The sequence below is a fragment of the Microcaecilia unicolor genome, chromosome 1 (genome assembly GCF_901765095.1).
Source record: "Microcaecilia unicolor chromosome 1, aMicUni1.1, whole genome shotgun sequence".
Taxonomy (NCBI): Eukaryota; Metazoa; Chordata; class Amphibia; order Gymnophiona; family Siphonopidae; genus Microcaecilia; species Microcaecilia unicolor.
This window is the reverse complement of record NC_044031.1, coordinates 124,285,969-124,299,035: the sequence shown is the minus strand read 5'-3', so window position 1 is coordinate 124,299,035 and position 13,067 is coordinate 124,285,969. Positions and strand designations below refer to the sequence as shown.

The following is a 13,067-nucleotide window of genomic DNA, read 5'->3' as shown; positions in this document are numbered from 1 at the left end:
TATATGCACGTTTTGCACATGGAGTGAACATCCTGCCATTGCTGAGGACATTTTCTCAAAACGGGGACCAGTTCTGCAGTCGCACGTTTTGCATAGTGTATTTTTGATTGGTGAAAATGTTTATCTCCGAATGTCTATGACATTTGCAGTGCATTCTCTTTCTAATGTCTTATATCAGTATTTATGAATATTGGAAAACACTGAGGGCCCTTTTACAAAAGGGCAGTAGGGGTAGCACTGGCGTGGCATGCAGTGACTCAGCCTACTGCTGGGCTCCCTGGGGCGTCCAGCAGTAATTCCGACTTCCACTGCGTGCCAATTCCAGCACTAGAAAATATTTTTTCATTTTCTATCGCCACGGGCGTGCCCGGTGGTATTCAGGTAGTGCCACATGCTGCCCGGTTACTGCCAGAACCCATACTACCTCCTAAATTGGTGGTTCTCATGTTAGAAGGCAGTAAGGGTCCCCCCAGGAAATTGCTGCGTAGCAAGTGTTTAACTTACCACATGGCCATTTCCTTCCTGACAATAAAGGTGGCCTCAGCGTGTGGCAAACCTGCGCACTGACATCACTACAGAGCCCCTTTTATTGCCATGTGATAAAAGGAGTTCTTTCTTCCATTATGGACTTGCACATTTAGACAATTTCCAATAAATGATTATTTTGCCATTTGAACATCATATTGAAAATGGCGCACCACATGCATAAAATAATGACTGAGCAAACTTGTCAGATTCTACTTATTCTAAGTGGATGCTGCCATCTATATGCGATTTTCAAATACTGCTGGGTGAGTTGCTATCTCTTAGCTTTTAAGACAATTTTGTATGTGCTTGTTAAGTTGCTCTATTCATTATGTTTATTGGTTATACTGATTCAATATTTGTTTATATATTTTATTTTAGCTAACGTAAATGCTTCAGAGATTTTTATGTGCTTAGTTTGGTCTCCTTTGAGTATGTATCTTTTATATGCATTTTATGAAATACCTTATTTGGACTAGTTTTACTTAAGATGTATTTTTATGTGTTTGTAATTTATGACTTAATATTAGTGTATCAACAGTTGCCCTGACATTGCCCTTTACCTAGGCAAAATGTGGTCCACGTTGGACTCTTTACTGCGTAAGATCTCCTGTGCTGAATACATTTTTTGTACTCTCTTGATGTCTGTTCTGCTCCTTTCGACCCCAGTTATTATTGCTGACACTTATAAGAATATATCCTAGCTGGATCTCCTGACCACTTTTAAGATATCTCTCTTCATTGAGAAAAGTTGTTATTTTCTTTGGTGGTACTCTACTATTCTGTCAGATGAGCATACTGCATTAGTACACATTCAGCACCTTTCCATCCCCAAGTGTAAGGCTTTGTAATAATCTATTCTAAATAGCTACTAATACTACTGCGACTCTTGTCTGAACATCCAGCCTACTATGCCTCCTGTGTGGTTGCCAGACAGACCTGGATATGTAAATGCCTGTGTTTTCCTCAGTTATCCTAGTTATTACTGTATTACATCCTGCCAGACAAACCCAGCTGTGGCTGCTTACATTTCCACTGGGGCTTCAAATGTTTCATAGTACCTGTTTTGCTATTTAAACTATATTAAACCACTCTTGTCTCATTACAATAATGACGTGCTGTTACATTTACTTCTGTGTCTTGGTCCACTAGGAAACAAGCCCTGCAGATAAGAAAAAGATTTTCGTTTGTAAAGAAAGAATATTAATCTTTTTTCCCTTCAACTTCTGCCAGATGATTCATGGAGTGGCACTCATGACCTTAGAAGAATATGCATGGTGTTCCCTTAGAAACAAAATACTGAGGTCACAATAGGGAGGTGACGGAAGGTTAGAAAGTAGCTTGAAGCAAAAATGCTGTCCCAAAATTAAGAACAAGATGTTTTTTGTTAAAAAGAAAGAAATTTCATGTACATCTGGCATGCCATATTATGATCATTTCAAAAGGAAATGTTGCTATACTCCCCTTAATTTTGTCTATTAACATGGTAATATTGCTTATTTTCACTGTGAAAATTTTTTTTACTATGATTTTTTTTCTTTATTGGCCTCTTTCTGCAAAAGTTTGGTAACCGCAGATGATTAAAATGAAATTTTAAAAAGAATGAAATTTACAGAATAATTATATACAAGTAGGCTGAGTGCCAAAAAAAAACCACCTTAATCAGTTCACTGGAAAGCAGATCAACATTTTATAAAAGGCTCAGCATATAGCAAAGTGGTTAGGGCAGCAATCTGACAACCAAGAAAATAAGGGTTTAGTCACACTGACCTCCTTGTGACCTTATGCAACTCACTTCCACCCTCCACTACCTTAGTTAGAGCCGGACCTGGGGCAGAGCCACCACCGCCGCACACCAACTTCCCCCCCCCCCCCCCCCCCCCCCACACACACTCAGGCTGCCGCCGCTCCCCACCCCACTTCTTCCTGCAACTGCTCCTCCCTCGGTCTGTCAGTCTCCTGCTTTTCTGTGTTCTGAGACCCGGTTATTGAGTTAACGTGATCGCCCAGCTCCCGATCAATGGAGCAGAACCTTCTGGTGCCGAGCCCCCCTTGGAGGCCGGGCCAGGGAATCTTGCCCCACCCTCTTGGTGGTCCTGCCTCAGTGATAAGCCCTCTGGGGAGAGGGGAATATTTACTGTACCTGAGCAGGATTCAATATGTATCTGGTATTCAGGTACCATCAAAAGAGTACTAGAACCTGTAAGACACTGTTGTGCCTTCCTAAGAGGCTATGTACTAATTCATTAAAAAAAAATTCAGGTTAGCAGCTATTTTGGATGAAATTATGCTATTGATTTAAATAAGCTCAGGTCATTTGAATCTTTAACAAGATTGTGCATCAAATGTTTAATGCATTGCCATGGCCAGGAACTTTACACATTCTCAGCGGGTAAGGGGGCCTAAGGTATTTACACTTACAGCCTCAGTTTGAGGGTTAGGAGGTTCTTTTATTGGGCCCCTTTTGTCTATCTCCCTCCAATGTAGAGGTTAGAGCTGTGTAAAAATAAGTCCGCAGAACCTTTTTCGAATGCTCTAGTATCATAACTTTTGACAATAATGAACTGGTTTGCATGATTTTGCATCACGGTGGTTCACAATTTCTTGATTTATATAAACTTTTGTGCACCTCCGCTTATGCACAAAAGTTTATTGCAAACATGGCTATTTTTGCCAAAACGTTTTTAGAAACGGTTAAATAAATCCATTAAATCATGAAAGATTTCCAGCATTTTTTGGGTGTTTCCTGAATTTTTTTTTGCTTTTTTAATGTGTGAAGCTTAGTATGCCAACATCTAAATCTGAATATATAACTTATCCAGTTCATCTATTGAAGGAAATATATACATCCTGATATATGGCTCATACATATTTGAGATCAATGTGAATTAAAGTAGTTTCCTTCCCTTCCACTGTGGCTAGAAAAGTTATTCTGACAAGTAAAGACTATAAAGCTGGCTGTAAAACATGACTGCTGAAACACATAGGGATTAACATTACATATATACGTATACATACATATATTTATATTATCATTTTTTCAAATGGTATTAACACGATTTATTATTTTTATTCTAAGCAGTCATATAATCTCTTTCTGATAGGTTTACAGAATAATTATGTAATATATACAAATCCTAATGGCCATGTTAATTATAGCAGGACAGCCAGGAAAGCATTTTCTTGCTATTCTGGGTATTGCTACAAAAGGCACAAAAATATCGACTGTACATTTATTGAACACTAAACTGTAAAATAGAAGTTATTTTGCATATTTCATCATATTTTTACAGAAAAAGCTCAGCTACACAGGAAGTAAATAGTTGCGTAACCTAAAATGTAAATCTGCTACTGTATTGAAAAGGCAAATGTAGACTTTGTAATTCACTAGTAGATGTCCTGTCAAATAAAGTTTATTGGTTCCATTGTCCATTGTTACAAGAAAATGTAAAAACAAAACAACAACAAAAAATCACTAAGGGACCCTTTTACAAAGCTGTAGTAAAAAGTGGCCTGTGGTAGTATAGGCGCATCTTTTATTTACTTATTTATTTATTTATTTATTTATTTATTTATTTATTTATTTATTTTATTTTATTTATTTGTTTATTTGTTACATTTGTATCCCACATTTTCCTACCTATTTGCAGGCTCAATGTGGCTTACATAGTACCGTAAAGGTGTTCACCAATTCCGGTATGAACAAATACAGTAATGTTGTGGTAGAATAAGGTTCATGTGTACAGACACATTAGGGAATCGTAGAGAGGAAGAGTTATTATATGTCCATTATGAGCTTTGGTTTCGTTGTGTTGCAGGGTACAGGCATTTAAGTTGGGTCGGTAGGGTATGCCTTTTTGAACAGGTTAGTTTTTAATGATTTCCGGAAGTTTAGGTGATCATAAGTTGTTTTCACGGCTTTTGGTCATGCGTTCCATAGTTGTGTGCTTATGTAGGAAAAGCTGGATGCATAAGTTGATTTGTATTTGAGTCCTTTGCAGCTTGGGTAGTGGAGATTTAGGTATGTTCGTGTTGATCCTGTTGTGTTTCTGGTTGGTAGGTCTATGAGGTCTGTCATGTATCCCGAGGATTCGCCGTAGATAATTTTATGAACCAGGGTGCAGATTTTGAAAGCAATACGTTCTTTGATTGGGAGCCAGTGCAGTTTTTCTCGGAGGGGTTTGGCGCTTTTGAATCGCGTTTTTCCAAATATAAGCCTAGCTGCCGTGTTTTGAGTGGTTTGAAGTTTCTTTATAATTTGTTCTTTGCATCCCGCATAAATTCTGTTGCAGTAGTCTACATGGCTTAGTACCATTGATTGTATCAAGTTGCAAAATGTTTCCCTCGGGAAAAATGGTTTCACACGTTTGAGTTTCCACATTGAGTGGGACATTTTCTTTGTTGTAGATTTCACTTGGTTCTCTAGTGTGGGGTTACGGTCGATTGTAACACCAAGAATTTTCAGGCTGTCTGAGATGGGGAGGGTATAATCTGGGGTATTTATGTGTGTGGGTTTGTTCGTATTGTATTGGGATGAGAGGATGAGACAGTGTTTTTTCTGTGTTGAGTTTTAGTTGAAATGCGTTTGCCCATGAGTCCATGATATTCAAGCTGAGCTTGATTTCGTTGGTGATTTCTGTCAGATCACGTTTTTAAGGAATGTATATTGTGACATCGTCTGCATAGATGAAACGGTTAAGGCCTTGGTTGGATAAGGATTTGGCTAGTGAGGTCATCATTAGGTTGAAAAGGATCAGTGATAGTGGTGATCCTTGAGGTACCCCGCATTCTGCTTTCCACGGTGGTGATATGTTTGAGCTTGATTTCACTTGATATATTCTAGTGGTTAGGAAACCTTGATCCAACTAAGTATGTGTCCGCCAATCCCGAAGTAATCTAGTATTTTATGGTTTACCATGGCGAACGCACTGGACATGTCGAATTGGAGGAGAAGTATGCTTTGCCTGTTGCTATTTCCTGCTTGAATTTGGCTAGGAGGGTAATTAGTACTGTTTCAGTGCTATGGAGAGGGCGAAATCCTGATTGTGATTCATGTAATATTGTGAATTTGTTTATATAATCAGTAAGTTGTTTATGCGCATGCTGGGCCATTTTTTACCGTGGCTGGGAAAAAAAGCGATTTATATTGGGCTTGGAAATGGACCTGCGCTAATATTATAACCAGCACACACCTATTTATGGGAGTCCTTACTGCCACCCATTGACTTGTGGTAAGGGTTCAGTCACTACCCACATGGTAACCATGCAGCATGTGCCAAAGTGGGCATGCTGCCAGTTACTACTGGGAATGCCCCCTGCGATAGAAAATTATTTTCTACCGTGGGATTCAGCGCACGCCATAATCAAAATTATCAGTGGGTGCACATGCTACCCCGGCAGTAGTGTTGATTGGGCGTGTGCTACCTGACTGCCCGAGGAGGAGGAAATCTTCATCTGGTGCAGTTTGGGAATCCCCACCAGCTCAGGTATTTAATATTTTGTATTTGAGGGTAGGGGGAGAGGCAGAATGCGGAGAGCAGAGTGGGGGGCTGAAATCTGTGCCCATCGATTTGGGGCTCAGGCCCACCCAAAATTGGCTGTCTGGCTATGCCCCTGGTTCTTCCATGCTGTGTATTATGGTACTGTTTGTATTGTACTGACATTTATCATATTTCTGTTATATGATTGCTCTGCAGTGCTGTTAAATGTATATATTTCTGATCCTATTTCATATTAGTCTTGTTATTAGGTTTCAATTTGCTGTTTTCAAGTTTACTTCATTTATTATATTTATGTTTGGTCATTTGACTATTGTTATGCTGTGAACAAAACTGTAAGTTTTATATTAAACTATACCTGCTGTACATCACCTTCTATGAATCTCTTCTTAAAGGCAGTTCATAAATCCCTTTAAATAAATAAATGCAATTTATCTTCATAAAACAAGAAATCTATTTTGTGGCAATGTGATGGGACCACTGTAAGAGAAAGCTAGTATGCCTTTTATGAAGGCCATATGTACTGCTTCTTTTTCCTTTTATATTAATCGTTATTAGATAATATAGAGATTATATACCACTCAGAACGCACCCAGTGAGTAGTATAGCAAATGATAAATAAACTTGGAAAATACTCTGTATTAAATCTATGTACCAGATTTTGAAGATCATTTGCTTCTTTTTGGGCTGTAGGTTGTGATATACCGCAGAGAACAAAGGGACCCTTTTGCTAATATGTGGTAACGGACATTATTGCATATTACATGCTGTGCATCCTATTTTATACCTATGGGTCACATGGCACTTAACTCATGATAATGTTTATTAGTACACACAAAGCTTTAGTAAAAAGTCCCATAGTGATTTAATTATGGAAAACAAATCTTCTGTGGGAAAGGCTCTAAAAAAAAATACCAACAGAAAAAAAAACTGGTATAGTTTTTATGGTAACCAAATGTATGCAAATTAACCTTGTTCTTGAACTACTTTAACAATATGCATTGTAGATAGCCTTAAAACCAGACCTGTATGCAACCTGTGCTGAGAACCTTTGTTCTGTGGCAGTCCAAAATATTACATTTTATGTAGGGAAGCTGCCGATCCCCTCCCCCACTAAACACATACTCAGTTTCACTATGGTGTATTAGCTATGGTTCCTATGCCTAAATGCATCTCGTTTCCTCAAAGGGATTGCAGTGGAGAAAACTGGTTCAGCAGGAGACCTATCAGGAGCATATGGGACCAGACAGTCATCATATTTTAGAATATCATATTGAATGGATACTAAGGGGGGCTTTTACTAAGGTGCGCTAACGGATTTAGCGTGTTCTAAATCCATTAGTGCACTTTAGTAAAAGGACCTCAAAGTAATAAACTTTGCAGTATTTTGGAGGATGCCACAATCCAGGACGTAGGGCTTTAGTATTTTGTCTCAAGTTTAGCATCACAGAAAAAGCTGAAGTCATCTTCCTCACATACCAAAATGTTTTGATTTCAGGCTTCCAATGGTTATACTTGCTTTCTTATGTGTTTTATTTCTGTTTTTTCCCCCTGCAGATTAGAACATCAGTTATTTGGGCTACTCCAAATATGTCATTTGCCATTCCTTTATGGGTCATTATACTGGCTATACTCCTTGGACTGTTAGTTCTGGCTATTTTAACATTAGCAATGTGGAAGGTATGTTTTTGTTTTATTTCACTTTTTGCTTCTTTGCCTCTCTTGATGTGATAAGAGCCACACACAGGCACAGGCAAGCTTTTCCAAAAAATAAGGAAAGAAACCATGTTAAGACTATTATTTTGCTTCCCAATTTTGAGAAGAAATAACAATATTTTAACAGTAATTTATCCTGTTTATTTCTAGTTTTAATAACATATTAGAAATGATCATGAGGCTTGGCCCAGATTTCAAGGAGCTGTGATCCTCAACTTTGGGAGGTCAATATTCAGTCATGTAGTACATCTAGACATATTAAATTGTGTACACGTTGAGTGCAACTGAATATCCATGTTAAACTTTGAACATCAAATGGATATAGTTATCAGTGTGGACTATTGTTAAGATGTGTTATTTTTCCACTAACTTGTGCTGTTCTAGCACAGGTCCCATTTTATTGCAATGAGATCTAGTCTAACTATATAAATGACAAGTGACCGACTCACCCGCAAATACGCAGTAGAGCCCGAACGTTGAGAGAGGAAAAGTCCAAGCCCCGCCTCCACCAGCTCCAGAACCAGAAAGGAGGAGGAGTCAGAGGTGGGGCGAGGGGCGGAGAGTACAGAACAGGCCAAACGTAATAGAGGTCGCCGAGATCAAGAGGCGGGATGAGGGGCAGAGAGTACAGAACAGACCGAACTTAATGGCGGTCGCCGAGATCGCCGAAGCACCAACCTCCACCCCCCTCCCCGACGTTGCCACCGCTGCTCCCACCCCCTCCATGCCGGGCTCCCTGCACTGACATGACAGGGCCTCTCACCTCCGTATGAAAGCGCTGCAGGCAGCAGAAAGTCGATCTTCTGCTGTCTGCAGCGCTTTCACACGGTGGTGAGAGGTGCTGTCATGTCAGTGCAGGGGGCCCGGCACGGAGGGGTGAGGGAGCAGCAGCAAGGAGGGTAGCTGGACATGGGGGGAGGGCAGGGGAGAGAGCAGGGTTGGTGGATGGGAGGAGGGCAGGGGAGAGAGCAGGGTTGGTGGATGGGGGGAAGCTAAGGGAAAGAGGAGGGTTGCTGAATATGGGGGGAGTGCAGGGGAGAGAGGACGGTTGCTGGACATGGGGGAGGGCAGGGGAGACAGGGTTAGTGGACGGGGGGAGGCCAAGGGAAAGAGGAGGGTTGCTGGACATGGGGGGAGGGCAAGGGGGAGAGGAGGGTCGCTGGACATAGGGGGAGGGCAGGGGAGAGAGGAGGGTTGCTGAACATGGGGGGAGGGCAGGGGAGAGGAGGTTTGCTGGATATGGGGGGAGGGCAGGGGAGAGAGGAGGGTTGGTGGACAGGGGGGGAGGCCAGGGGAGAGAGGAGGGCTGCTGAACATGGGGGGAGGGCAGGGGAGAGAGCAGGGTTGCTGGACATGGGGGGAGGGCAGGGGAGAGAGCAGGGTTGGTGGATGGGGGGAAGCTAAGGGAAAGAGGAGGGTTGCTGGACATGGGGGGAGGGCAGGGGAGAGAGGACGGTTGCTGGACATGGGGGAGGGCAGGGGAGACAGGGTTAGTGGACGGGGGGAGGCCAAGGGAAAGAGGAGGGTTGCTGGACATAGGGGGAGGGCAGGGGAGAGAGGAGGGTTGCTGAACATGGGGGAAGGGCAGGGGAGAGGAGGTTTGCTGGATATGGGGGAGGGCAGGGGAGAGAGGAGGGTTGGTGGACAGGGGGGGGAGGCCAGGGGAGAGAGGAGGGCTGCTGGACATGGGGAGAGGGCAAGGGAAACTGCAGGGTTGCTGGACATGGATCGATGGAGGGGAGGGCAGGGGACACAGGCGGGTTGCTGGATATGGATGGATGGAGGTGAGAATTATTAAATTTAGAACAACAAAAAACTTGTCCGTTTTAACGGGCTTAACTGCTAGTTACTAATAACTGGGATTAACACTAAAATAACACATCTTAACAGGAAGCCCACATTGATAATTTCCCCCCTAAGTAAGACATTTCAAGTTATTCCAGCTAGCTGTGTAGCCCACCTAGACATAGAAGGGCATCTTAGACTGGATGTCAAACTCATAATATGGACGTCCAAGTCTCTACATCAGATATAGATGTCGATTTCTTATGCATTTTAGAGCAGGATCTGCTGACATACAGCCTGTCCTAAAATACATGAGAAATGAATGTCCAAGTGCTGGCTACATCTAGCATGAACATCCATTTTGCAAACTGAAATATGTAAATTGTGAACACGGTAAAACAAGGGTCATTGATGTCTGTGTAGCAGCAGAGGAATGTCTATATTATAAAATGGCCAGATAGCTAATTATATGAGAGAGTATCCTAATGGTTAGAGAAGCTTGTGGAGAACTAGGGTAGAGAACATCAGGTTGCTGGTTCAAGTCTTGCAGCAGTTTGTTTGTTGTTGTTTCTTTTTTTTAAATTGCGAGCTCTCCAGGGTTGGGAAAATACCTACTGTGACTTTCCTCACTTCATTCAGTGGAGAACTGCTCAGAGTACCTTTCTGTAACATGGATGGGCCAAGTACCAGGTCAAAATATAGATGTTCCTCTTTTTGAACACGGATGTCCCTTCCCCTTCTGCAATTGGAGTTGGACATCCATCTTTTGGCCCCTCCATAGTCCTGGCCAAAACACACCCAGACTGCACTCCCCTTGCCATATGTACATACAGCATACATATAAGTTGGTTTAAAACTGGACTGTTAAACTTTGCAGTGTGTAGCAAAGACGTATGTGTGCACATATCTGTAAATGCCAACATTCTCCTAATCACTATTTGGTGGTTCTGACAGCATCTTTGCTGCACACTGCAGAGTTGAACAGTCCAGTGTTCTATGGAGTTGATGTTGCACCAACTTATATAAGATATCCTCCTTGAGTGAGCAACCTCTGAGGCAGATGGGTGTTTCTCGTCAAAACACGGCCCCATGTCAGGTCTCATGAATGAGTGGTGCACAATAAAGATCCACATATTATTCGTTTGGCTGGAAGTGTCATTTTGGTTCACCTCTACTCGTGGATTGCTATGTAAGATATGCACATATTTGCTAAATAGCGATTAAGAGAATGCTGGCATTTATACAGGTATGTGCATACATACATACATACATATATACCTTTATGATAATCATGGAAGATATTTGAGATAAGTACTGTTTCTTAAAGAAATGAAAAGCATGACATATGAGTGATTACAAGTATTTCAGAATTTATACATTTAAAGTTTATATATAAAAAAACAGAAAATTGACACGGATGGATGACATAAGGTGGAATACCTACTTCCATATGTTCAAAGCCGAAGGCTTAAGTGGAAGTTCACCTCTGAAGATTCATTCTTAAAAATAAAAATAATATAGTATGATGCTAGATTGCTAGACAACAGTTTTTGTTATAGTATTAAGTGATCTTAGCTGTTCTCTCATTATTGCATATCATAAGTGAGCCAACTTGTGATGCTTCAGCTAAGTGTCACTGAATATCAGCAGATAGTCACTCACTGAGGATTGAATTGGGCAAGAGTCTTTCGTGCCCAGTTAAATCACTTTGAAAACTGATCCCTCTGTGAGTAAGTTTGGGAGTGCTTTTCTTACTTTACATTTCTGTGTGATTCATCTTTTTTCCGTAGAAACAGAATGGGAATGTTTTTGGGAGATCTTATTCACTATCATATTAACGCTTGTGCTGCCTGTTACTGCATTTACCATTTATCTCTCTTCTGTTTTCCCCAGGATAAAAAAAAATTCTATTATTTAGTTTTTAAAAAACACTATTGAAAGTTACTGTATTTTAGAAAAGAGTTGGCAGTATGATGTGTATATATATATCACATGAATGAGTGCATTGTTTACTTTTGTGTTTAACAAAAATTCAATGAATTTGCTGTTTAAAGTGAAAGATTTTGAAATTTTAACGAATCATGCTAACACTTCCATTGCATATTTGGCAGTTATAGTTGTATTATTAGCCACTTGTTTTATACACAAGAATTGGGGAAAGCCACTGTTTGTCCCTGAGAACCAGCAACCAGAACAGATCTGCTCTTTGGGATCTTGCCATGTACTTCCTTGAGATTCAGATTGGCCACTAGATGTGGGCTCAATGGACCTTTGGTCTGAACCAGCATAGCACATCTTGCTGGATCTTTTACTAAAGTTCAGTAAAAGTTGCAGTTATCATAGCTTAACACGGGACATAACCACATAATAGCTGCAGATTTTACGCAGCAACCAGTGGGAGCAGAACCAGCAGAACCAGCAGGTCTTGCATTAAAGTACCAAGTAGCACATGGTACCTGGATGCAGTTGACACCCCTTATTTAGGAAGTGGTAAGTGGTCCCATGTTAATTGTACGTTAGCCAGTTAGTGCATGGTAAGTGCAGTGCCCTACTTGGCTAACACTTCCATGCCCATTCTCTGCCCATGCTATGCCCCCTAACATGAAAAGTCTGTAAATTGGCACTTCAGTCTTGGTGCCCCAGTGTCATGCGCTTAGCACCAATTCCATAACAGCATCTTGGCACCAAGATTTCTATGTATAGAACAGTTGCTTAAGTTGGCGTTGGTGCACCCACATTTAGGCATGCCATCATATGCTTTGTCAATGGCAGGAGTAAGTTAGTGTGCCTATAATTTATAGTATTCTATAAACTCTGCCTGTAACTGGGAGATGTGCCCCATGGCCTGCCCATGTTGCACCCGTATGTATCCCCCTTATAGAACAGAACCTATGCACATAGGCACCTGTTAATTAATGACACCTTTGATGCACATAAGTGGCACCTACCTCTAGGCACCAGCTTACAGCATTGCCCATTAATGCACATGTCACATGTGGTACCTACCAAACTACTAAAAAACCCATAACATGGTTGGCGCTAGCAGTTACCATGTTGCAACCTGCACATTATGGACTAGATTCTATAAATGGCACTGAGAAATTGTCACCTAAGAATTTAAGCACTGAGTGCTATTCTATAAAGGATCCATGCCCTTTATAGAATAGCGGCTAAGCACATAAACGGCACCAGCAATTACGCCTGCTTAAAAAGCGGTGTCTAAGTTAGGTGCTGATTGGGTCTATTCTGTAACAATGTCCCCCACTCACTTGAATTTACACACTATAGGATTTCCACATGCATTATTATAAAATACAGTGCATGCATAAATCACAATTAAGACCAATTAACACCAATAATTGGTTGTTAGCCAATTATTGGCACCGATTGGCCCATTAATCAATTAATTTGCACACACAAATTGTCAATGCTTGCTGATTTACGCATGCAAATTTAGTTACCACATACAGTGGTGGAAATAAGTATTTGATCCCTTGCTGATTTTGTAAGTTTGCCCACTGACAAAGACATGAGCAGCCCATA

The 13,067-nt window shown here is 41.1% G+C and overlaps 1 protein-coding gene across 2 annotated transcripts in view; it reads left to right on the top strand.

The window, feature by feature from the left end:
* Window positions 1-13,067, top strand: part of ITGA8 (integrin subunit alpha 8) — a 521,482-nt gene that overhangs the window by 489,245 nt on the left and 19,170 nt on the right. For both annotated transcript variants that reach the window (XR_003941853.1, XM_030199982.1), the window contains exon 29: window positions 7,581-7,703. Coding sequence is in view for 1 of the 2 variants with exons in the window: in XM_030199982.1 (XP_030055842.1) it covers window positions 7,581-7,703 (123 nt within the window). In the remaining variant the exon portion in view is untranslated. The remainder of the gene's footprint in view (window positions 1-7,580; window positions 7,704-13,067) is intronic.